The sequence below is a fragment of the Telopea speciosissima genome, chromosome 3 (genome assembly GCF_018873765.1).
Source record: "Telopea speciosissima isolate NSW1024214 ecotype Mountain lineage chromosome 3, Tspe_v1, whole genome shotgun sequence".
NCBI classification, from domain to species: Eukaryota; Viridiplantae; Streptophyta; class Magnoliopsida; order Proteales; family Proteaceae; genus Telopea; species Telopea speciosissima.
This window is the reverse complement of record NC_057918.1, coordinates 35,880,118-35,906,710: the sequence shown is the minus strand read 5'-3', so window position 1 is coordinate 35,906,710 and position 26,593 is coordinate 35,880,118. Positions and strand designations below refer to the sequence as shown.

Sequence of the window (26,593 nt, the reverse complement as noted above, 5' to 3'; positions counted from 1 at the left end):
TTCCTTCTGGGGCCAGTTGATGAAAGAAAAGTACTTCCCCTCCTTGACTTTCCTATATGCTGCTTGTCCTTCTTCGACTTTGTGGGGTTGGAAGTCGGTTTGTTCTTCGAAGGACCTTCTTAGAAAAGGTCTGTGCTTTAGGGTTGGTAATGGTTTGTCTATCAATCCTTGGCTTGATTTTTGGATCCTAGATTGTCCCCCTTTTGCAGCTCCCTTCCCTCTTCCTAGAGATGCCCCTTCTTCTGTTGCTGAATTCATTGTTGCCTCCAGTAACTCTTGGGTTAGGGATTTGATTTTCCATTGGTGGCATCCAGACATAACATTTAAAATTCTTTCCATCCCAATTCCTATTTTCCCTTCTCCGAATAAGTGTATTTGGGCTCTTGCAGCTAGTGGTTGTTTTACTGTAGCGTCAGCTTATAGCATTGCAATCAGGGGTTTTGATCACAATGTGAATTCAACTTGGCTGAAAGTTTGGCATTTACCCACTACTCCAAAGGTTCAACACTTTATTTGGAAGTTCTTGCATCAAAAGCTACTGCTTCCAGATTTACTTAACAGAAGGGCAATGAATCTCAATCCTTACTGCCCCCTGTGTCAAGTTCAAGAACAATCGGCCAATCATCTCTTCTTGGACTGCCCAATTATTCAGCAATTGTGGCTTCAATCAGGTTTGAGCCACCAATTCATTAACCAGCAGTTCACAAACATCATCCTTCACTTCATCAACAATTTGAACAAGAACAACAGAGATAGCAACATCGAACTGGCTTACTTTTGCAACATCATTTGGCACATTTGGATTGGATATTGGGATTTCATTTTCAGGAATCAATCCTTCAAGCAGGATATAATCATCAGGCGTGCTATCAATGGGGTTAGGGACCATGTCCCTCTTCTTCGGGTGCCGGAGACACGTACTACAGCTCTGATCGGGTGGAGTCCTCCTCCACTCTATGTCAAGTTCAATGTTGACGATGCAAGTAGAGGTAACCCCGACAAAGCCGGTATTGGAGGTGTTTGTAGAAGCTCAGAATCAGCCTTCATTTGTGATTTTGCCATCGGTATTGGGTGGAACTATATATGCGGTTCTTGCCGAAGCTCTTGCGGTTCGAACAGCCATTACTATGGCGCTCAATCTCAACATCCGGAATTTAATCATCGAGAGTGACAACCTCCTTGTTATCAATATCCTCAACAAAGTCATTGGCGCTCTTCCTTGGAGGATCGCTTCGATCATCTTGGATTCCTCTCAGCTCGCCCTTCGGTTTGAGGATATCCAATTCAGGCACATTCATAGGGATGGCAACTCTGTTGCAGACTGTCTTGCCTCTTTGGGCGCTTTGTTCAAGATCATTTTGTTTGGCATCACATCCCGCCCCATTGTCTTAATCTTCTCTTGTATTCCAACTCTTCTGGAACGTTTGGCGTTAATAAATTTCTCTTACCAAAAAAACGAAAAAAGCTTAAATTTAATATAATTTTTTTTTTTGGAGAAAGGTGACAAAAAATCTCACTTATGACGTATCCCATGATGTCTTCAATTCTATCATTCTCATTTATTCTATTTTCAAGCCAATAAAGAAACAAACGAATCCCAAAATCACAAAATACACAAAAGTAATGTTAAGTGTCGACCTCATCTTTGCTGTAACCACACCTACTATTTACAAAACTATGGTAATTTGTAGAACCTGCCTGCGATTTGGATTTGGTGATCGTCATCAATGACGAAAAAAAAAACTTCAACAAAAAGACAAAATAGGATTTAGTAGGGGCATTTACGTAATTCCATTAAAAAATATTCTGGTTCTTTTATCGAGGGGCTAAAGAAACGGTGATGCCCGTAGGTAAACCAACCAAGGAGTTGGACCACCGTTCCGACTTCAAGTAGAGTTTGGAAATCTTCCCGGCCACGTCACGCATGTTAGGCCTCCTACCTGGATCCACGTCAACGCAATCCAGCGCTACACGTGTCATCTTCTCGACCACCTCGACCGGAAAAGAATCTTTCAACCTCCGGTCCACCCATCTCCTCAACCACCCGGTCCGTCCACCTTCACCTTCTTCCTCACCCTTACCCGTAACATCCTTTTCCTCCTCCATCGCTTCCCTGGCCATCTCGATCAGCGAGACTCTCCGGTAATCCTTCTTTTCCTCATCCAATCTATACCTAAAGGGCTCCTCTCCCGACAACAATTCCAAGAGCACAACCCCAAAAGCAAACACGTCGGATTTCTGAGTTCCGATACCGGTCGCCTGAAATTCCGGCGACATGTAACCTCTCGTCCCTTCGAATCTCATGCTCCGGTTGTCTGCTATCTGCAATCTCGAAAAAAGAGAAGCCGAGGCTTTCGACATCTCTGTGACATCGCACTTTCCCTCCTGATGCTGATCATGATACTCAGGGATCTCTCCGCAGAGTTCTGCCGTGCCGAAGTGACAGATCCTCGCATGGAACGAGGGTTGATCCGTAACGATCAAGCCGGTACTCCTGATGTGGTTGTGGACGAAATTTTGGTTAAACCCAAATGAGTTGTGGATGTAATCGAGCCCCTGGGCGATATCTATGGCCACCTTCATTCGCGACATCCAGTTGGAGAGGACCGTGAAGTTTGGGTTTTTAGGGTTCCGTAAGCAATCGGCGAGGCTGACCCCGTTTACATACTCGTAGACAAGGTAGATATGATCGCCGGAGATGGACGCACCAAGCAATTTGATCAAGCTAGAGTGGTGGCTCCTGCAGATCAAGGAGAGCCGTTCGCGGAGCATGGAGGCTTCCATGGAGCGTCGCAACCTACGCTGGATGACGATGGCGTCCTTGCCGTGGAGAGAGCAACGCCAGACAGCCGACGAAGAGGAGAAGCGTTTGGCCAAGAGGTTGTTGGTGGCAGCGCAGATTTCGGAGAAATCATAGATGTTGGGGTTATCGGGCAAGGATTCACGGATGCTGGAAAGGGATGTTTTGCTGGAAATCGAAGCTCTGGATGAGCCCTTATTGATAGAACCGCTGGTACAGACAGCGCTTGAAGTGCTGCTCCTGCTCCTACTAATGGAGTGCTCGGCGCTAGAAATTGAAGGGGAAATGGGAGAAGTTCGAGAATCCTGTGACTGGGACATGGAGGAAGAGCATTTGGAAAGTCGTGAGTTTCGGGAGCTGCGAAGGGTAGCTGTGGGTTCTGTTGCATCAGTTCTCTTTAAACAGTTGCACATATGGAAGATAGAGGCGCAGATAGATTTCAATGTGAAGGTGGCATTGGGTATTGGGTTTGGAGCGGGTGAGGAGTTTTGAGGGTTAACGGTAATGGAGTTTATTGTGGAATTGGGCGTAGTAGTGCGGTTGCTTGCTGGGGCTAGATTGAGATTGAAATTGAGATTGGAGAAGCAGCGGAGGAGCTCCAGTCGAAGTGATTGTTCCAGCGGCGGGCTATAGCAGAGTTGAATCCATTTACGGAAGCTGAATGCTGTCGCCGCCGGTGAGCTCTGGAAGAATGTGGAAGAAGAAAGGCAATTGGTATTGGACTTGCTGCTGGCAATAAATAATGCAGTTACCGAGTTAGGCACTCCGAACATTATCATATGGTAGTAGCACCATCATTTTATGTATTTATATATTGGGAGAGGTTCTCTTAGCGAGCAGCAGCACTGCAGCAGCACAAAGAGGTATGAGGTATGGTAAATGTAAAATAGGAGGGCAATAAAGTCATTTCATGTGAGAAAGAAAGAGATAGGCACATAGGTATTAGCGTGTCCTACACTCCTACCCAATCCTTTCTCTTATTTATTTTAAGGGAAAATAAGACAACCAAACTGTGTGACATTTGCATCAATCTCATTAGCTACTCTCTCTCTCTCTCTCTCTTTCTCTTTCTAAAACAATTAATACAATGAGAAAGAGAACGCTACCCAGTCATAGGGGATGCGTGGTTCCTATGCCTAGATATAGGACCGTGCAAAATGAATGTCGTGTCCTTAGAGATTTCTGCCTTTCCATGGGGATGCGATGATCATTGTTCGGCCCTATGTCTAGGCATAGGAACCACGCGTCGCACACAACTAGATAGCGTTCTCTTTCCCTAATATGATAATGAATGTGAGGAAGCATAGTGTACGCCTTAGGCTCAGAGAGTCTTTTCCCATTAGGGCAAGAGATCATTATCTAGTTGAGTAGCGCATGTACCAACATTAGGGTCAACAGGAGCGCGTGCAAGAGCATTTTACAAAATGAGATTTGTAGTTCATAGAGTTGAGTGGTAATTTCAGGCAATCCTGTGTCTAGACACAAGAACCACACGATTGGTTAGCATTCTTGTTCCCTATTGTTGTCATTGTTTTTATTATTATTAGGGTAATATGCCCAACCTAAGTTTGTCTCCCTCTCACCCCCTATGGAAATGACCCCTTGCCCTCCCCTTCCCACACTTTCCATTGGGCACAATCGCTAAGCTCCAAGAAAGCCAGTGGCATGTCCAACCCTCTCCCTTATTATTATAATTATTATTTGAAATGGCATAGGATTACATGAATGTTAGGCTAGAAATAAAATTTTGTCAACCTTTAGTAAAATAAAACATTGAAAAGTAAAAAATAAATTCAATAATTGTCAGGATATTATAATTATATATGTGAGATGCATGCCAATATGTGGGAGGGTCATTTAATTGAATGAGACTTTGAAATTTGGCGTGTGGCTAACCTACACTATATCCTCTGTATCTAATGATTGGACTGGTCAATTCATTTTCATATGATTTTGTGACCATACATAGCCTTTTGCTTCCTTAAATGCTACTCTAAATATTCTTAATTGAAGCATGGAGGGAACATTTATGAAAGCAAAAGCAGACATGTTGTCATGAAACTGTATGTGAACCCTTCATGTATTGGTAGGTGATTCAACCTCATGCTTAGAGTTCGTGTTTTTGCCATAAAATTTATAGGGAAGTTCCACAATGTCATATATACTACCCCTCTTTACATGAAGTTTCTTTTTAGGGAAGCAGTTTTCTGTGTGGGAGTGTGATCTACGCCAGCACTCCCATGTGTCTATCTCTCTCCTCCTTAAAATAAAGGGGCAGAGGTGTCTTTTTAAATGGGAAGGAGAGAGATAGACTCATGGGAGTGTTGGCATAGACCACACTCCCGGATAGAGAACTTTCTCCCTTCTTTTTATTATTTTCTTTCGCCTATTTTAACCATGTAGAGTTCACATGAAAAATATTATTCTTCAAATCATCATTGGTGTGGCATGGTAGATTTCTCCACATTGGCGTCGTGGATACCTCTCTCTCAAATTAGCCAAAGGCACTTTTTGGACTTTCTCATTTAATGATAAGCTCCAGCGTCCATTACCCAATATATTGTCATATAATATATGCCATTCATACTTATCAACGCAGTTCCATGACTTCCAATTTTCATTAGACAATAATGGGATTCCACCACTCCATGACTTCCTTCAACAATCCCATTCCATACGTTGACTTTTTTTTTTTTGGTTTTTTGAAGATAAAAGGAAGCACAGTACAGCGAAAACCTATCGTAGCTAAGAACCCTATGCGTAAGCTGCTAGGTTACGCACAATGTCCAAACAAACGGGATTCTTAAAGTTGCTAAAAACGACATCCGGCTCACGATTACAGATATACATAAGGTCTTGGATATATAACCATGGCCAAGTAATGTTAGTAGGGGATGGAAGAACAGTAACTATCTGTGAGTTAGAGCACCAAATCTCTCTGATATGTAAGCCTAGAGCCTGTGCATGGTCGAGACCCGCCTTGATACTGTACAATTCCAGATCCCAATCCTTAGAAGTCGAAATCTGTCCTGCACCAAAAAACAAAAACCTTCCATCCAACAAAACCAAATACGCCCAACCTGCCAGTCTTATCCCTGGGGTCCGGATTCCTGCACACAATAAGATCGGATATTCATATTTAGGAATGGGTATCCAAGAATGTCCTGTATAAAAATAACAAGAATCCTTAGGTATAGAATTGGGCAAGGAGGGGAAGGGTTGCAAATGTAGTTCTGACAGCCAGCGTGAAACCTGGCGCAAGACCCCCAAAGCATTTGGTTTTTCGAAATTGAACAACACTTTATTTCGGGTATTCCAAACATAGTAACACGTAATAATAAACACCTCAAAAAAACCAAGAAATGGAAACTTTGTCTAGTTTTTTGGAAGAAAATAACCGAACACAAAAATCACTTATGGAATCATAAGCTAGAAATTCAGTGTGTAAACCCAGAAGGCCAGCCACCCAGATGTGCTTGACCCAATCGCAAGATAGGAAGAGATGCCAGTAAGATCCGATGCATTTTCCACAGAACGCACAAGTGGGATCGATCTGTGTCCATTTGGAAAGAGAAGCCTTGACTAGAAGCCCTACATGTATCACATGCCAGAAGAACATCTTAAATTTAGAATGAAGTTTGAGTTTCCAAAAGAAATTCCACCAAGAGGTATGAACATTATTTTTGGAACCTGGAGAAACGAGCAGAAATTTAGCAGTAGTTTGAGTGTTAAAGATGCCATTTTTATGAAAAATGCACCACCATTGTCATCAAACGTAAGTAAATTTACATTAAAAATCAAAGGGTGCATATGAGTAGGCAACAAGGATCGGAGATTATTGGAAGAGTTGCTTTCCTCTTCCAAAATCCGAGAGACCGTGGTCCTTTTATCACGATCAGATAAAGAGCACAATGCCAGATTAGCTAAGCAGGAAGAAAAGGATGGATTCCATCTATCACTCCAAAAGAAAGTATCCTTACCATTTCCAATTTTCCTGATAACCATTTTCTCAAGACTAGGGATCATATGAGCAATACTATTCCAAATTGAGGATCCTCTCTTAGATCTAGTGGTTGGATAAAAAAAGGAGGTATAAGGAAAATATTTGGCCTTAATAATCCATGCCCATAAGGATTGTGGTTGGATAATCACCCTCCATCCGAGCTTTAGCAATAGGGTCTTATTATGGATCTCAGCCTTGCGAAACCCCAGACCTCCTCACGACTTGGGACGGCACATTTTATCCCAAGCTATAGGAGTTACATTTCTGCCACCTTGCTTGTTCCCGAGCTAGAACTTTAGACAAATGGAATCAATATTCCTGCAAATTTTACTTGGAAATAGGAAACAATTCATAAGATAAGCAGGAGTTGAAGCAAGGATGGACTGAATTAAAACTCTGCGACCTGCGTAGGATAAGAGGTGAGACTTCCAAGTTGAAAGTTTGTTCTGCATTCTGGTAACTACAGTGCTGAAGTCCTTAACCTTAGATCTGCAAGGAAAGAGATTAGTACCCAAGTATGTAGAGTTTGGAGACATTTCCTTAATTCCTATCAATTCCCCAAGGTACTTTTTGGTAGAAACAGGGACATTTCTACTAAAATGCAATCCACTTTTAGAATAGTTAATTTCTTGCCTAGAAATATCTGAGAAGAGGTCCAGAATGGCCTTTACCGTTGACAGATCTTCATATGAAGCCCAACAAAAAACAAAAATATCATAAGCAAATAAAAGCTGAGTGATTTCAAGTGCCGTCCAAGCAATCTTGATGCCATGAAAAAGGTTCAAGTCTCTATAGGCAGCAAAAAGGCGAGATAACACCTCCATCGCAATAATAAAAAGATAGGGGCTAAGAGGGCACCCCTGACGCAAACCTCTGGACGCATGGAACATCCCAAAAGGGCTTCCATCCAACTTAATGGAGAAAGAAGTGGTAGAAATGAGAGCAGAGATGAGATTCTTCCAATGGTCACCGAACCCGAGACAATCAAAAAGAGAAAGAATAAGGCCCCACTCGAGTTTATCATAGGCTATGGACATATCGAGTTTAATAGCCACATAGCCAGTCTTGCTCTGGGAATGCTTAAAGAAATAGAAAATCTCATGGGCCATAATAATATTATCAGAAATTTGTCGCCCAGGAAGAAAGGCGGCCTAGAAAAGAGAAATGATATTGGACAACAAAGGTTTAAGTCTATTAGCAATAAGTTTTGAGAGAATTTTATAGGTGACATTAAATAAGCTAATAGGCCTAAAATCTCCTACCTTGGATGAAGTGGGGGTTTTAGGAATCATGCATATAAGAATATGGTTAAGACCAGAAGGAATATGGGCATTAAGAAAAAAATTGGATACAAGAGAAAATAAATCCTGATGGATCAAGTCCCAAAACTTATGGAAAAAAACAGCCTGAAAGCTATCAGGTCCAGGAGCCTTGAATGGATCAAACAAGAAGATAACCTTTTTAATTTACCCCAAAGAAGGCAAATCAGTGAGGATTGATTGATCCTGTTCCTACAAAACCGATGGAAATAGACATTCAACAAAAGAAGCGTCCAGAGGATTAGATGTGGTGAAGATAGTGCCCAAATGGCTAGCAAACAATTGAGCCATCAATTTAGGATCCTCAACATGATTCCCATTGTCATCAATCAACATCTCAATGCGTCGGTGCCACAAATTGGATTTGCAAATAGAGTGATAAAACCTGGTATTTCTATCACCATCCCGAATATAAAATTGTCTGGATTTCTGCATCCAAAAGACCTCCTCAGCCTGGAAAAGCCAATTTAATTGAGTTGAGGTATGGTGAAGCGAAGCTTGATCTGGACAAGAACTCTTAGAAAGGTGTAAAAGCTATTCTGTTAGTGAAAATTGCAAATTGGACACATGTCCAAAAACCTCTCTATTCCAATGCCGAAGAGCATTAGATAAGGTAGACAATTTAATATGAAAAAGATCGCTGGAGAAATTCTGCCAAATGGTTTGGCAGAAGTTGGGAAAGTCAGGGTGGTAAGTCTAGGCATCTTGAAAATGAAATAATTTCTTATAAGTTGGACGGTTCCCATCAGTAGACAAAAGGATAGAGTTATGGTTAGAGCCAATCGGTGAAAGTTTTGTGATGGTAGCCTTAGGAAATGCTGCTAACCAGGATTGGCAGGCAAAAACATGATCCAGACATTCCTTTATCAGGTGAGGAGGTTTTTGCTTGTTTGTACAGGTGAACCACGATCCCTTAAACTTTATTTCATCCAGCCCCAGATCAGAAATAAGTGATGAAAGTTTGAGAGAAGCATTCGACTGTTTAAACACAAAACTGCCCAATTTTTCTTTTGGCCGTAAGATCTCATTGAAGTCTCCAATAATGCAGAAGAAACTATCCAGTTGTGTAAGGAATGAATATAGTTCTTCCAAAAAAATCGCACGAGGTCCAACATGCAGAGGGACATAAACACAGATTACCCAGAAAGCCCTATCAAATCTGTCTAAAATTTTTAATGCAATAAAGTGTTGGAGAGACTTTGTGACAAGTATTTTAAAATGTGGTTTAGCTAACACCCATAAACCTCCTTCCCTTCCTTTGGTTCCTGAACTACTGATAGAACAACAAGAAGTATAAGCAGGCAAAATTTTTGTGACACAATCAGAAGAATGATCAACGCATTTAGTTTCACAAAGAAAAATAAAGTCAGGAGAATGTTTTTTTAACATGAAGCCGGAGGCATTTATGAGTAAATTTGTTATTTAACCCTCTAATATTCCAAGCTAGGAAAAGCATGATGATAAAAGACACAAGGCACAAAGCAGTAGACATACAAAATTTATACCGTTGGGGAGTAAAGGTTCTAGCCAAAGCACGATTGTAAGTACCGTGGTCCTCGGGACGAGGGTTCCTCGGCCTCTTGGCTATAAGAATTGGCTTTGATGAATAACAGCGTATCGTTCTTATATATCATCATGGGGATTGGGATCATGCTTTATAAAGAAATGGCCTAGGACCCAAACGGTGTAGCCCCATCCGGGGTTGGCGGAAAGGGCTACGTGATTCCATATGGTCTGGTCAGAGATTCAGGGTAAGTAGTTAGGTTACGAGGGTGGGAAAGTGTTAGGCATCCCCCTTGCCCGGATAAATCGGTCTTTCTACTAGATGCTGGTTTTCGAATATTCTCCCTTAATAATATATCCTATACTAACATGTAAGGCTAAGTTATGATGCACTAATCATGACAAAGAAAGAAAAATCATTTACTATGTGCACTAAAACGAGTTACTTTAATTGTCTACATTATGCCAAAAATAATAAGAAGGAAAGATACAGATACCTGTCAAGAAATACACGAATTAAACCAAACTGCACTGAGTGAGAAATATGTGATGTCCCACGGCTCAGGTGGAGACGGACGATTTGCTTGTCTCTCTCTTGTCGGACAGAGTAAGGACTATATGAGATGGTTTTCACTACTCAAACTTTGGGCAGAGTAACGACTATATAAGGGATTCTTGTTATCTGTATACAGATAGAATAACGGCTGTGAAGGAGGTTTTTCGTTATCCGTACACTGACGAGATAGCAATACCTAAGAGCAGAATCGCTCTATACTTGGATGGGAAACCTAAGGATCTACCCACGTCGAAGAACTCCACTCACTCACATACTCATGAGGGAAAGACGGAAGAAAAGAGGGTGAAAAGGGGGCAAAACAAGCCCTGGAGGGTCTCCCTACCCGAGAAAAGCTTGTTTTGGAGGGAGGGGGGCCCTCCTATTTATAGGGGAGGGAGGACCCTCACCCTTGGCTAGATTAGTACCGCCGTGGTGGGGGAGGGTGAGCAGTACCTCCTTCAGTGTTCAGTAAAGGGTCTTATGAGTCATTTTATGGATGTTAGGGTGATTTGGTTCAGATGTAGGGACAAGAGTCCTTCTTGAGAGAGATACCGATGTCTATCCGTGTCCTGTTGTCATCATCGTCGAAGGTGGAGACAAAAATTGGTGTCCACAGTTTGCCCCTCTTTGGTCGAGGCTTGTGCCAACAGCTGAAGGGTAAAGACAAAAGACCAACTAATTTTGTCACCAAAAGCATGTACTGCTGATGCTTTGCTCAAAGGCGACAGAGTTGCCAAAATAGACGGTTGATCACGATGAAATCCTTCGATAAACCTCAAAAGAAAAACTCGGGAAGAACTTAAATCTTTATTATGTGAGGGTAATGTGGTACCACTCAACCGGAGTTACCAAACAGGCGGTTAATGGCGATGAAAACTTTCGATAAAAAAAATTAGGAATAACCAAATCTTCATGATAATACCGATCATTCAGCAACTCAAAGTAATTTCATGCCACACTCTTTTATCAGGTGACCCATCCGGTCACAGGTCTAAGAGTAACGGTCTTCATTCTGTCATTCCGCACTCTATTATCGGGTGACCCATCCAGTCACATGTCTAAGAGTTACGGTCTTCATTCCATCATTCCGCACTTTATTATTGGGTGACCCATCTGGTCACACGTCTAAGAGTAATGGTCTTCATTTTGTCATTCCGCACTCTATTATCGGGTGACCCATCCGATCACACGTCTAAGAGTAACGGTCTTCATTCTGTCATTCCACACTCTATTATCGGGTGACCCATCCGGTCACACGTCTAAGAGTAACGGTCTTCATTCTGTACTCTTCTGGCAAGTGACCTTTCGGTCTTTTACCTGAGAGTAACAGTCGACCCGAATGGTCAGAAATCAAAGACTCAGATGGTAAGGAATCTTTTGCTAAATTTTGAAGAATCATCCGTTAAATCTTGAAAAAGATTCAAACGGGTTGAAATCATTCGCTAAATCTAGAAAAAGATTTAGATGAACTAGAAGTTAATGAGGAAATGACTCTACTTAATCAATAGAGAATGTATGAGGGTGATATGGCACAGCTTGACAGAAAATCAAATTTTGAGGGTGATAAGGCACCGCTAGATCAAAAATTAAGTTTTGAGGGTGATAAGGCACCGCTCGACCGAAAATCAAGTTTTGAGGGTGATACGACACCGCTCAACCGAGAATCAAGTTTTGAGGGTGAGCAAAAAAATCTTATCTGAGAGTTAGAGGACTCAACTGATCTGGATTATGAGCAAGAGGACTCAATCAGTCTTGAGAGCAAGACAAATTGATTGTTCTTAATTTATCTTGAGAGCAAGAGGACTTGATTGGTTCTTGAGAGCAAGAGGACTTGATTGATCTTAATTTATCTTGAGAGCAAGGGGACTTGATAGATCTTAATTTATGTTTGAGAGCAAGAGGACTTGATTAGTTCTTGAGAGCAAGAGGACTTGATTTATCTTGAGAGCAAGAGGACTTGATTTATCCTAATTTATTTTGAGAGCAAGAGGACTTGATTGGTTCCAAGAATTGGATCGTTCAATCCTGATTTGAGAAAACTCAATTGATCTTGAAAGCAAGAAGGCTTGATTGATTGATCTTGAAAGCAAAAGGACTCTAAGAGGACTTGATCGATTCCAAGAATTGGACCGTTCAATCTTGATTTGAGAGAATTCAATTGATCATGAAAGCAAGAGGACTCGATTGATTGATCGTGAAAGCAAGAGGACTCTAAGAGGACTTGATCGATTCCAAGAATTGGATCGTTCAATCTTGATTTGAGAGAATTCAATTGGTCTTGAAAGCAAGAGGACTCGATTAATTGATCTTGATTGGGAGCAAGAGAACTTGACTGAGCTTGGTTGGGAGCAAGCGGACTCGGTCTTTTTCTTAGGGTCATAACTATTACTTTCCCATTATCATTTATTTTTTTCATCTCTTTTATTTGTACATTATTATTATTTATTTTTTTTTGTTTTTTTCTCTACATAGGTTTTGACAATGGTTGGATGACAAAATTTCAAGGTGATCAAGAGATCACAAGGATCAGACTGTACATGAGTCTTGTAGTGGTTGGATACAACAATGATTTGGATGATAAACTGTTCATTAGTTTAGACCAAAAAGGATCAATTTGTACTTGAGTACAATGGATATCGAAAGATTCATGGGATGATCGAACTACACGCGAGTGTAGTGAAGATCAGAAAGTTCAATGATTACCTTGTACGCGAGTACAAAGAGAATCAGGATGATGGGTCAATTTGTACACGAGTACAACAGAGACCGAAGATTCACGGAATGATTAAACTATATAAGAGTATTAGAAATGTCAATAATTAACTTGCACACGAGTGCAAGGAAGATCAGATGCTGGATCAATTTTGTACGCGAGTACAATGAGGGTCAAATGATGGGTCAATCTGTACACGAGTACAGTAGATACCAAAAGATTCATAGGATGATCGAACTATATGCGAGTATAATGAGGATCAAAAAGTTCAATGATTAACTTGTACACGAGTAAAAAGAGGATTAGGATGATGGGTCAATCTGTACATGAGTACAACAGAGACCGAAGATTCATGGAATGATTGAACTATATAAGAGTATAGCGAGGATTAAAATGTTAATGACTAACTTGTACACGAGTACAAGGAAAATCAGATGATGGATCAATCTTGTACACGAGTATAAAGAGGATCAAGATGATGGGTCACTCTGTACACGAGTACAATGGAGACCGAAAGATTCATTGGGTGATTGAACTACACGCGAGTATAGAGGGATCAGAAAGTTCAATGATTAATTTGTACACGAGTACAAGGAGGACTAGATGATAGGCCAATCGAAAATCGAAAGATTCATGGGGTGATTGAACTACACACGACTATAGTTAATCAAAAGAGATCGAAGATTCATGGTATGATTGAACTATACATGCAAGTAGAGTGAAGGTCAGAAAGTTCAACAATTAACTTGTACGCGAGTACGAGAAGGATCAAAGGATGGATCAATCTGTACACGAGTACAACAAAGATCGAAAGGTTAATGAGATGATCAAATTATACACGAATATAGCAAGGATCAGAAAGGTCACAGAGTGATCAAACTATACGTGAGTATAGTGGGATCAAAAAAATCAATGAATGATCAAGCTATACACAAGCATAGCAGGGTTCAATAGGGTCAAAGGTTCAATCAATTTGTATGCGAGTACAGCTGGGACCAGAAGATTCAAATGGCAATCGAACTATACACGAGTATAGCAAGGATTAAAAGGATCAAATTGCAAGAGAGTGCGGAAGCATATGTGAATCTGGTATAACCGAAAGATCAAACTAACAGTGATCCAAAAAACCAAATGCACATTAGTGCAGAAGTGGTCAAGGACTTGGTCAAACTGTACATGGGGTCAAATCATTGGAGATCGAGTTGTACATGAATTCAACAGTGATCAGATAGTCCAACTGCACGTGAGTGCAGGAAGTACGAGGGTCCGATGGAACTAAATGATCAGAGCCTAGACTGTATACGAATTTTATCATGATTGGTTGAGTAGGTTGCACGCGAGTGCAACGGAAATAAGAATTCAGATGGTATATGATCAAGCCATTGGTCAGAAAAATACAATCCTATGCATGTGCAGTATCCATGATGACAATGGAAAGGAAGTCTACCATTAAAACTCAGGTAGTTGCATTATGATCCAAAATGCAACAAAAAAAATAATCTTATGCAAGCAATTTTTCATATTTTTATATATATCTTTTTATTTTTAGTATGCAAAGGGAATCACAGGCCTAATGCAAAATATGTCATGCAAAAAGGAAAACATAACCCTATGCAAGTAATCGATTCTATGCAAATGTTTATGACACAAATACAAGCAAGTGAAAAGTAATCACATACAACCATAGACACTTACCAGATATTCTCCATTTTTGTATTGCACAACACTTGTACTTCACAAAAGTTTAGTGCACAATTATACGTTACAAAAAAAAAACTTTGGCAGAGAAATCTGAGATTCACTCAAACCTTTTTAAAATTTTTTTTTTTTTAAGAAACAATTTTATTTGTGAGAGAAATTTATTTTGAAAACTTATGGTTATTCACATTCTAACCTAGTAATGCACAATTCCATATAGACATATTATTCTCATCCTGTTACACTCGTAGACTCATCAAACATCGCTTGTCCAACATCGAACGGGTGTGGGGTGAATTTTTGACAAAGCGAGTCAAAGGGGTAAATTGAGAGAATGTGTATGAACAAGATGGGTGGATAGGTCATTCTTCCCTCCCTTCATGGAGAGTCATGATAGTTTATCCCAGACAGTATCATCCTTCTCTGCTTGTACGGTCATTTTATCTTTTAGGCTGAAACTCTTCATGATTGGTAGTCGATCCTCATGAACAACATGCCCCTTTAATTTCACATGCTCTTGCCTGGTAGATTGCCCCCAAAAAAAAAAAAATCTTTTTTCTTATGCTCCTTTGTCCTTCTTATCTTGGATAGGGATTGCCCCAGTGACAAGCTGATTTTTCTGGTCATCTTACTGGTTGAGAGGGTGAGTACAATGTTGCTGGCATTTAATCCCCTAATCATCTCTTCAGAAATCTTCATGATCTTGGTAGACGTGCTTCTTTTTCTTTACACCATCGGATTGCATCAAAGAGATAGGGATACCAGTAGGAAAGGGGAAAAGAAATATGTGGATATGATGCAAGTGAGCAAAAGTGAATTGATCAAAGAGATAGGATACAGAGGAAAGGGAAAGTATATGATGGATATGATGCAAGTGAGCAAAAGTGAAAAGTTGTACATGGACGAATAGAAAACTGTACATGTGGGAGGACTGAACTTGATTATTACTTCATCAAGTTGCCTACGTACCCCAAATAGGGATCAGGTCGAACGTAGTTCAGGACAAAGATGCCTTAACGTCAAAGCCTTGATGATTAAGTTCCCTCATAGCCGGGTGAGCTCGAAGCTATGGATGAGAGTCTCATCACCATTTGGCCCGGGAGGGCTTTACTAGATTGTAATGGGGCTTAGGACTGGGTTCTAAAGGATGGTAGAGGCTCAAATGTGCCCCTAGGGTCTAACTATGACTCGACACTTCTGCTCCCAAAACTTTACCAAGATTCTGGTAACTGAACTTGTTGAGGAATTTCTTCTTTTTTAATAATGTAATCAAGAAGCTTGGCAATCCTTCTCGTGTTTCAACTGAAGATTTTGGTAATTTCAACCTTGATAATTTTGACAATATTGTTTTCGAAGGAAAAGTGGCTATTTTTGCCCCATGGTTCAAGTGCTCCCAATTATCTGTTATGTCTTGAGCCAATGCATCCCCTCTTCTCTCTTTCTTTTTTTTTTTTTTTCACTCTTTTTCTTTTGGCTCTTTTTTTGCTCTCTTTTTTTTGAATTCTTTTTTTGAATTTTTAGATTGGCCCAATTTTGGTTGTGGAGACAGAACTACCTTTTTTTTTCTTTTTTTTGAATCCTTCGGAGGCGTATTGCCCTTGTAACATCTTACTTCACTGAGATACCTTTCCCGGTTAGACCCTAGAAGCTAATGAGACATTTTGATGAGCAAGAGGATATATGGATAATGAGGTGTAGGTGGGCCAAAGTGACTTTTTTGTTTTTTTTTTTTTAAAAGGGAAAGGCTAAGGCACAACCGGAGGACTAGCGAATTTTATTAGCTCAGGGTTTATTTGAGATGACTAGCGGCCAAAGGGGGCCTCCCTTAACAGGCTTTATGAGATGAAATCTTCATCCAGACTTTTGGCTCGTTGGAAGGGGATCAGATGTATGGAAAGCTCTAGATCTTTGACCATCAAGACTTTAACATTGGAAAAATGGGTAGCAGTTTTTTTTTTTTTTTTTTTAAACTAACAGTCATGAGATCATCATAAACTTCTATTTGGATGAATTGAAAAAAGAAAAGAGATGAGAAAGAAACATAGTCATTGATAACTGTAGAAAACACAGTGGATGAGTTTACAGAAGGATTCGACTGAAAGAAAACACCTAAAGACCTAAGGGATGCAGACCCGATGATGTCTTCAGTGCGATCCTGTCTACATAAGAGTGAAGTACTGTCATTGCTTTGTCACGGGACTGTGCAGTTTGTACTAAAAAAAAGTGCCCCTCTAACCAGAGCCGGGTGCTGGAACTATTTTCAGTCAGCAAGACTAATGCTCATCAAGTTAATGACCGTAGTTTAACGCCTTCGGATGACTGTGATGTTCTCAATCAGTGTTTGCCCCTGTTCCATCGGAGGAATACGGAGAACTTTCTTCGGCGATTCTACCACTTTGCAGGCTGGCAATGTAAAAGAAGTATTCCCTTTTAAAACTAGTGGTAGCATCAAAAGGATTTTTCCATAAACTTGGAGGAATCTGCTCCTTAGGGACTCCATTAACCTCACACAAATGATTCCTTATCTTCTCCCAATCATCCTTTCTGTATCCTCTATTAAAGAAATCCACCAAATAAAATGTTGTACCAAAATGAAAGGTGCAGCGAGGTCGACGCATGATCAGATTCGCATTTGGTTCTTCTCGCGACTCCTGTATCTAATAAGGGTTATGGAGGGTATAGAGGACATTCCATTTTGCACAACTGAATATTTGCTCGAGCCATTGAGTCTGTGTCTGAAACCGAAGAAAGAATTTTGCCAAAGTTTGACTGAGGAGGAACAAATTCTGGATGCAATTCGTCTTGGCTCATATATGTCAATAATTCTGGAACACAAAAGCTGAATGCTACCACATACCTTTCGCAAAGGTACAAAAGGAAACAAAGGGCTTCAGTAGACAACTAGTAGAGGTCTCTTATCCTGAAGATATTGAAGAAAGGTAATCTGGATGGACAGGAAGTCCTCGGAGGTCGTCATTCCCATGGTTGAGGAGAGTAATTTCATGAAACAAATCCAGGCAATCTTCACTCCTTGATTGTAAGACCTGATGCATGATCTGTTCTTGGAGATGGAAAGGTAAAAGGTCAATCCGAGATTGCAATCCTGCCAAAACCTCTTTTTCCTTGATCTCTTCATGGCCTTCAAACCCATTCAGCTTGGTCATATCAGTTGTTGAAGGAAGAGAGGATTCATAAACATCCTGGGCGAACATCATTGATGGAGACTTTTGACCTGTCACTACCTCTTCTAAAGGAATCGGCAAAGCTTGGATTAAGGAGGTGGGATCAAACCCTTCTAAATCTTCTTCGAGGGCATTGATTGTCTAATTAACAGACTGTTATTTTGCCCCTGGCTTGAATTTTCTTGCTTCCAGTAGGTCTTGGATAGCATGCCCGAGTGTAATGCATTCATCAGTGGGATGCCCCTCTTGGGTGTGATTGTCACAGTATTGATCTGGGTCATACCAAGATGGTGGAGGATACCTGACCAGTCGTGGAGGAACCGTGCCCAGAATTCCCAATTTCTTTAATTCAGCATATGCAACAGACCTAGCCACACCCAAATCGGTGAACTCACGTTGTCTTGAATTTGCCATATTCGCCTCTGAATTTTGGCTCTGATATTGCACTATGTGGCTATACTGGCCATATGCCTTTTTGAACAATTTGTCTTCAATACGCTTCCCTACGACCATTAGCTCTTCAAAAGTCTTGACTTGTTGGTAGTAAAGGCAATCGTGATATCCTCCGTATAGTTTCTCCAGGATCATCTCCACCTGTTCTGCTTCTGTCGGGCGATTCCACATCTTTGCGGCCTTCTTTCTAAACCTCATAATGAAATTGGAGAATCCTTCAGTAGGGCCTTGCCTTAGTGTCTCCAACTCTCTCCGTGTGACATCTACTTCAGTGTTGTATGAGTATTGCTTTGTAAAGGCTTTCACCACCGTTGGCCAAGTCTGAGTCTGTGCCTGATCTAACTGTGTCAACCATCGCAAAGCAGGTCCACCAAGCGAGTAGAGAAAAGTCTGCCCCATTTGATTTTTTGTGAGGCCCCAAGATTTAGCCACTGTAGCAAAGATTTTGAGGTGAGCTTTAGGATCACCTGAACCATCAAATTTATCCAATTTCCATTTGAAGTCTTCGGGTGTCTTTCCTTCAGGGAAGAACCCCAAGTCACCTTCAGGCTCCTCGCAAACTGTGTCCTTGATAGTAATTTCAAGGCTTTCAACTGTCTCCCTCATCATACGCTCCCTTTCAGTCTCGGGATACTCCTGAGGTGCGTTGATTATGGCATATTCTTCCTCCATCATAATCCTGGTGGGTACCCTAGGCACTGTCGGGAGTACTCTGCGAGTCATAGGCTGAGCATGCTCCGGCTCCCTGAAAGTAGGTATTGTGCCTCCTTGGGACATGTCTTGTACTGTTTGTAAGATTTGCACCATAAGTTGCTTCATCTCTGCCACCTTAGCCTGTAATTGGTCCATTTGTCGACCTAACCGTACTTCGGGTGGATCACTGCCTAACGAATCCATGGTGATTCTATCCGGGAAAAACCTGACCGAACTCTGCCTCACGATGTTGAGTGGAAAAGGGGAAGTTCTGAACACCTCTGGATTAGATCAGACCAATTCGGGTCAGCCTATTGTCATAACGGGCTCACGCAGGTAACAGGAAGTCTTTTGATGTGAATTGTGCTTTACATAAGTCAGAGAGAATTATTTCAGGTCACAAGGAATTTACTTGAGTATGTAAAATATTTTTTTTTGTATTTTATTTTATTTTTATCATTTTTTGTATTTTATCATTTTTTTTATATTTTATTTGGCTCAAGTAATCGAAGTTGTCATCGGAGCTTTCGAAATTGTAGAAGTTCTCTCAGACCATACTTCAAATGCCATCGTCGCTCCAAACATTTCTTAAAAAAGAAAAATAAACAAACTAAGAAGAAAGCCGAGTTTCAGGTTCCTGATGATTATATCTTGAATCAATACGAGGTGCCCCATTTTCGAGGGACATGTAGGAATCCATCATATGGGAGTGGGCTCCCATCTTTCTTTGAGGGACTATCGCGGGACTATGGAATTACTTACTTTGGGCGGCGTTTTGTATTAAGGCCAAATTAATCATCAAGCGACCTTAAACTCGGTCTTTCTTACAGCTAACAAGGGTTTGTTTGTGTCGCACCCTAATCATATATGGTCTATTTTCCTACATGATGCATGTAAGGGGTAGGCTTGATAGGACAAAAAAAGGTCACTCTTGACAGAACCGATAAACCTATCGCTCGTGGTTGTAAATTGCGGGTACGTGGTTCTTTTAATATACCTGGAGAGTAGGTCACTCAATCTTAGAGTAATCATGCTAGTGCCTTTTTTGAATGGCTAATGCATCCCACAGCACACTAGTGAATACCCTCGTTGGTGATTCTAAACTCGTACAGTAAATATCAAAGGCTGTAGCTTTGCCGTGAATTACCCATGACTACTCATGGGGTCCAACGACTAACTACGGGGATAAGAGTGTTCCCATGCAGTGCGTGTGTGCACACAAGTGGTGCAAGAAGCGGCTATCATTTGATCTCAGAGTAATTAGTATGACGTACCTCACCTCCCTGGGGGTAGAGGTACGATAGGGAGTACCCTTGTTGTTTGATTTCACTTTGAGTACTATGCATGATGTAGTTAATACAAACAAAAGGGTTAGCCAAACATGTTATCATACAAACAATGCATAAGGGAGAATATTCTTACATTTAACGAGAGCATCTAGTGTTGAAAGCTTGACTTTATCCCCAGCAGAGTCGCCACTGTAAGTACCGTGGTCCTCGGGATGAGGGTTCCTCGGCCTCTTGGCGACAAGAATTGGCTTTGATGAATAACCGCGTATCGTTCTGATATATCATCATGGGGATTGGGATCATGCTTTATAAAGAAATGGAGTCACCACCTAGGGTTAGGACCTAGGACCCAATGGGTGTAGCCCCATCTAAGGTTAGCGGAAAGGGCTACGTGATTCCATATGGTCTGGTCAGAGATTCAAGGTAAGTAGTCAGGTTACGAGGGTGGAAAGGTGTTAGGCACCCACCTCGCCCGGATAAACCGGTCTTTCTACTAGATGCTGGTTTTCGAATATTCTCCCTTAATAATATATCCTATACTAACATGTAAAGCTAAGTTATGATGCACTAATCATGACAAAGAAAGAAAAATCATTTACTATGTACACTAAAACGAGTTACTTTAATTGTCTACATTAAGCCAAAAATAATAAGAAGGAAAGATACAGATACCTGTCAAGAAATACACAAAATAAACCAAAGCGCACTGAGTGCGAAATATGTGATGGCCCACGTCTCAGGTGGAGACAAACGATCGGCTTGTCTCTCTCTTGTCGGACAAAGTAAGGACTATATGAGATGGGTTTCGCTAATCAAACTTCGGACAAAGTAATGACTATATAAGGGATTCTTGTTATCTGTATACAGACAGAATAACGACTGTGAAGGGGGTTTTTCGTTATCCGTACACTGATAGATAACAATACCCAAGAGCAGAATCACTCTATGCTTGGATGGGTAACCGAAAGATCTACCCACGTCGAAGAACTCCACTCACTCACATACTCATGAGGGAAAGACGGAAGAAAAGAGGATGAAAAGGGGGCAAAACAAGCCCTAGAGGGTCTCCCTACTCGAGAAAAGCTTGTTTTGGAGGGAGGGGGACCCTCCTATTTATAGGGGAGGGAGGACCCTCACCCTTGGCCAGATAAGTACCGCCGTGGTGGGGGAGGGTAAGCAGTACCTCCTTCAATGTTCAGTAAAGGGTCTTATGAGTCATTTTATAGATGTTAGGGTGATTTGGTTCAGATGTAGGGACAAAAATCCTTCTTGAGAGAGATACCGATGTCTGTCCGTGTCCTGTTGTCATCATCGCCGAAGGTGGTGATAAAAATTGGTGTCTACAATGACGATTAAGGATCCAGATACTAACAGAAACACAAAGAAGGCAAATAAACAGAACGCAGGAATAATTAAAGAAATCAACAAAGAGGGATAAGAGGTGTACTAGATTTAGTGACTGAGCTCCCCGAGTAGTGCCAGGCATAGTACTAAAACTCGTTTCGTCTCGGTCAAGATTTTGAGAATTTCTAGCATCTCGGTCGAGTCGAAACGAAATGCAACATCGAATTAAAAAATGCAATATTTTGAATATTTCAAAAATTTTGGTGAAATTTCGGTCATCTCGTTTTAGAAATTTCGGTCATTTTTTGGCATTTTACACCCATAAAATAAATACCATATTTCGACGATATTTCATCAAAATTTTGGTATTTCAGAAATTTTGGTCAGACCGAAACACCAAAACGAAACGAGATTTAGTATTATCCTTCTAGGTGCCAGGCCAGGATCAAGGTGATAATCCGAGAAGCCAAAACCAACAGAATACCCAGTAGAAGCCTCCTTAAACCAAGCAGAAAAGAAGTGGAGAAAAGCAGAAGGGTCTGTAGTGGAAGCCAGATAATGGTCCAAGAGTAGCTTAATAGAGGCAATGTTAGAGGAAATGGATGAGGAAAGAGGGGGGAGGGATAGGTCTCTCTTTTTTGCTATAACTTGATGCAGATGAATGTCAGCAGAGAACTCAGCTGGGTTGGGAGAGAAGGGACCAACACAGGGCAAGGGGAAATACCAAACTGAGGATCCAGGTCAAGAGGTAAAGGTGGTGGGTACATAGGAGCTGAAATAGCAGGTTCTAGAGTATCCAGCCCGTTATGCACAGCAGGTAGGACATCAGCCGAAAGCGAATCAGTTCTGGGATCAGTGAGAAGAGAGTTAATGAATGAATCATCACTGGAGTCTGAAGGTGAAAGGATGGATAAAGGCTCCATGGGTTCCACAGGGACTAGGTTTGGTTCAGGTAGGACCTCTTGTAAGCCATCAGAAGTAGGGCCCACCATTGAATCAAGAGGGTCGGTCACACCCTCCCATTCCATAGAAATATTTACCTCCAACGCCACTGAGCTAGCAATCACAGGCAAAGGAGCCACCGTCTCACGAGAAGAATCTGACTTAGTCAAAATAACAGTATCATTTTGCCTTGTATTATGATCCTCCAATAACCCAGTAAAATTCACCAATAAAGGAACAGTGATGGCCTGATCAAACAACCCAACAGATGGGTCAGTAGTAGAAGAAGAGCTTGATGGTCCAAAAATAGAAGGACAGGACCCAATATCATGATATAACCGTCCACAACGCCCACAAACTTTGAATGCCTCATACTTTAAATCCACTGGAGATAAAATTCCACGACAGGGCCTGATTTTTGAATGCATGCACAACGGACGTCTCCATTTGATTAGTAATTTAACTCGGGCAACAGTAGGTGGCAGAGCCAAATCAGACACCAAATATAAAGAAATAACTCTCCCGACACAAGAGACAGCCTGTTTTATAGCATCATTGGAGAATGCCTCGGCCGCAATCGGGCTAACTTGTACCCAAATAGGCACATACTCTCTTTCAGCAGCATGGAGATCTTCATCAAAACTACGTGGAATTACATGGACCAAATTGTTACCGCACCACCAGGGAATATATTTAAGTAATCTATCACGGGCTGCCATGGATGAAAGCTCCACCTGGAATCGGCCTTCATCAACCGAAGTAAAGGAGAGCAGGCCAACTGGGTGCCACAATGTGGTGAAATGCTCTTTCAGCTGCAAATTGGAGGGTTGAGGGAAGCCGATCGAAAATCCAAACAACAGTGGGTTACCATTGCAAGAGAGAAGTGGTTCCTCTCTGATGACACTGCGAGATCGAAGAAGGTCTTGTATGAAGAGCTGAGCTCCTCGAGCATGGGGTGCAAACTGAGAATGGGTAGGGGTGAAGGTACCTCTGTGCCTGTATCCAAAAGCTCGCCGCCACGGTATTGCCTGCGAATCCCTACCAACTGAGTTCTCCGGGGAAGAGAAGACATTAAGAAGTGGAGCAACCGAAGCAGCAGACAAAAGAACAAGCCAAACCCAGAAAGACACAGCTCCTGGTCAAACGAGATCGCAAGACCAGGAGCGCAGTGCACCAAGCCAGGGCAGAAAAAAATACAAAATAAAAGTAACTGAAACTTAGCAAGACCAGTAACCCACCAAAATAGGAAGATTACGTGATCAAGCACCCCAACAATCAGATGGAAAGAGATATCAGTAATTTCAAATCAACTAACAAATCCCCGGAGAAAGCAGTGCAAGAACCACGAGCACCAAGTAGACCAGCGGCCAAGAAATAGAGGAGAAGAGGGAACGAAATAAAAAGAGCAAAGCAAAACGAAAATGAAGAAGAGGAGGCCAGCTTGTCGTGTAGAACTCTGGCCACGCACTTGGCACGCTCCAAAAGCCCAATCACATAAATCCGGCTCAGGAAGTAGGTGAAAGAAAGGTAGTGTTTAAATGAAGAAAGAAGAGAGAAAGAGCAAAATAGTTGAAGAAGGAGGGACAGTAAGGTAATACAAATCAGTAGAACAGGAACCATTTAGCAAAACTGTCTTAATGCCTGTGAGGAGATCTTGATAGTTTCGCTGACTTGCGTTTTGATATATACAATAATAATGATCTGACTTGCGTTGAATAATGACTTCCTTCAACGTCCTCCTGTTGGTTAGGTGGCTGTTAATTGTGATGGCTCTGTAAGGGGCCACATGGGCGGCTATAGCGTTATAAGCAGGAATTATGATGGACATCCTATCTTCGGGTTAGCAGGGGCAACAAGGGATGCAGATGTAAATGTTATCTGTATGGAGCTCATGACTAATCGGAATGGCACGGCTAGGGCCAGATCGCTGGGCATAACTCAAATCCAGGTGAGATCAGATTCCTTGTTGGCCATCCAGGTTATTCTTTGCAAGTATGCGGTGCCCTGGTATACCCTTGGGCTTATTGGGGACATTCTTGAGCTGCGGGAGCAATTTAGATCGTGCATCTTCAAGCACCACATCAAAGAGGTGAATGGTTGTGCGGACTTCTTGGCGGGTCATCTTCCTTCCTATCAAGAAGTCCATCTGTGTATTGACAGTCTCCCTGAGGCTCTCTCCGATCTAATTCGAGATGATGCTAATGTGAAAACATTCTTTAGGATGTAAATCTTTATTTGTTCCGCTATTATTATAAATTAACCCTTTCTCCAAGAAAAATGATCTGAATATCCAGATCCGGAACCAAATCTTTAGAGTGACTAGTATAAGTTCATCTTCTTATAGCTATTAATGTTTTGGGCAATGAGAGTGAAGTGCGGAGGGGCATCAACATGGATGAGATCTTTTATTTCATAGGGGTCGGGTTAGTAATTTCGTGGAATCCTTTGTTTAGACACAGAGGCCATGCGACTATGCATCATTCTTTTTCCATAAGGCCATGTTCGTTTGATGGAGAAAAGTGGAAAAGGTAAAAAAGAGTGAGAAACTTGTATTTATTTCTTACAAACTACCACAAGTATGAGTGTTTGATTAGATGATGTAGGAAACTTCTAGACAACCTTATTAAATACATTTAATCTTGACTGGTGATGTGACATCTCATTTTTTCCTACTCCATTCACTTTCAAAGTGCACTATTCATGGAGAAGTTTATTTTGTGTTGTCTTTCTCCTCCTCCCATTTCCTCTCTAAACTATAGAATCCCACTCCATCTCCATTTCTTTTCTCTTCCACCAAATCATATCTCACTGCAAAGTACATATTTCATTATTTCTTTTCCTTCCTTTTTCTTGTCAATCCAATTCACAACATGTGAGATTCACCCTCGTAAGTTTCCCACCCCTTTTAAACAAGGGAGAGTGATATTTGAGACAACAAGGTGGGGAATCAGCCAATGGCGATGAGTTAAGGTGGGGAATCAGCCAATGGCGATGAGTTAATAAGGGAGGGAGAGGGAGAGGGAGGGAGAGAGAGGGAGTGCTAATGCAGCAGTAAACAAATAATTGATTCAAAAGAAAGACTTCCCCACGATACATCAGATTGCAATTTCTCCTCACAGATTTTTTCTTTCACTCCTACTTTAAATATGTGGACCTCATGTGGATGATACTTTTTTAGTATAGTCATTAGGTGTGGGCAGTTTACTCCCCACACTTGCATTGTTAATTGGTGGAACTAGTAACTTTAACTCAAATTTTAATATTCCTCCTACGCCACTAATATTTAGTTGGATAATGTGTTTGCTTTCTGTTACGAGTAAAATCCTCCAACCACTCACAGTAAGACACGTGGAGACACAAAAATAGAAAACGTAAACGACGAGGATTCTCGCCTTACTTTCCTTATATGGAAACCTTCTAAAATTCTAATAGTAAAGAAATACACTACAATATGGAGGCTTAGAAGATCTACGCCACCATCTCCCCATTGAGGGAAGGAATCTTATCAATCTCTGAGATATAGAAGTTTTCCTAAACAGGCTCTCCAAGAATAAGTTCCTACTCCTATTAGGAAACTACTAAGTCAAGTCAGATCCACATCAGAGTAGGATCCTCCTCTCCAATCACGGCTACCATGCCATCAATATAAATAGAACTTCCCCCCAGGGGGCAAGGTAAGTTACAATTACTACTTTACACTTAGAGGAGATTACTCTGATATTCCCTTCAGTTTCTAGGAAGCTGACCTAAGCATTGGAGAATCTTTGCCAAGCACAGCCCCGACCCTCTTACGGTGTCTGTTTCTATAGCTCGTAATTAAGGAAAGTCAGTTTTATGTCGCAACACTATCATTTTTTTTTTTTATGGTAACAAAAACAAATTTCAATGAATGGGGAACCCTTAGTTTTTAAATATAACTTTCTAAATTTTGATGAAAATTGCAAAGCTCATGTTTCCAACAGGCCTATTGTAGGAACTCTTCCCCACACATGCATGTCACATCTTCAGAAGTGCCTAGTTTAAGTGCATATGCATCATTAATTACAAATTTGGTGTGTTTGGTATGCATTCTTGGAATAGATTATGGATCTAGAACGC

The 26,593-nt window shown here is 41.2% G+C and overlaps 1 protein-coding gene across 3 annotated transcripts; it reads right to left on the bottom strand.

The window, feature by feature from the left end:
* Window positions 1-1,801: 1,801 nt before the first annotated feature.
* On the bottom strand, window positions 1,802-3,245 carry LOC122653695 (lysM domain receptor-like kinase 3). Of its 3 annotated transcripts, none has more exons than XM_043847628.1 (2): window positions 2,378-3,245; window positions 1,802-2,329 (listed from the first exon to the last, which is right to left on the bottom strand). In XM_043847628.1, exons 1-2 carry the CDS (start codon window positions 3,211-3,213, stop codon window positions 1,816-1,818), a joined length of 1,350 nt encoding a protein of 449 aa, XP_043703563.1. In that variant the 5' UTR covers window positions 3,214-3,245; the 3' UTR covers window positions 1,802-1,815. The 3 variants fall into 3 exon arrangements, with proteins under 3 accessions (XP_043703563.1, XP_043703562.1, XP_043703564.1); XM_043847627.1 differs by having other exon boundaries at window positions 1,802-2,367; window positions 2,401-3,245; XM_043847629.1 differs by having other exon boundaries at window positions 1,802-2,357; window positions 2,409-3,245.
* Window positions 3,246-26,593: the final 23,348 nt, after the last annotated feature.

Bases quoted from the DNA above. Each gene is read 5' to 3' on its own strand.
- LOC122653695 (XM_043847627.1), bottom strand. From the start codon at position 3,213: ATGTGCAACTGTTTAAAGAGAACTGATGCAACAGAACCCACAGCTACC. The intron at 2,368-2,400 runs CATGATCAGCAT...AAGTGCGATGTC, and splicing joins GCGGAGAGATCCCTGAGTAT to ACAGAGATGTCGAAAGCCTC.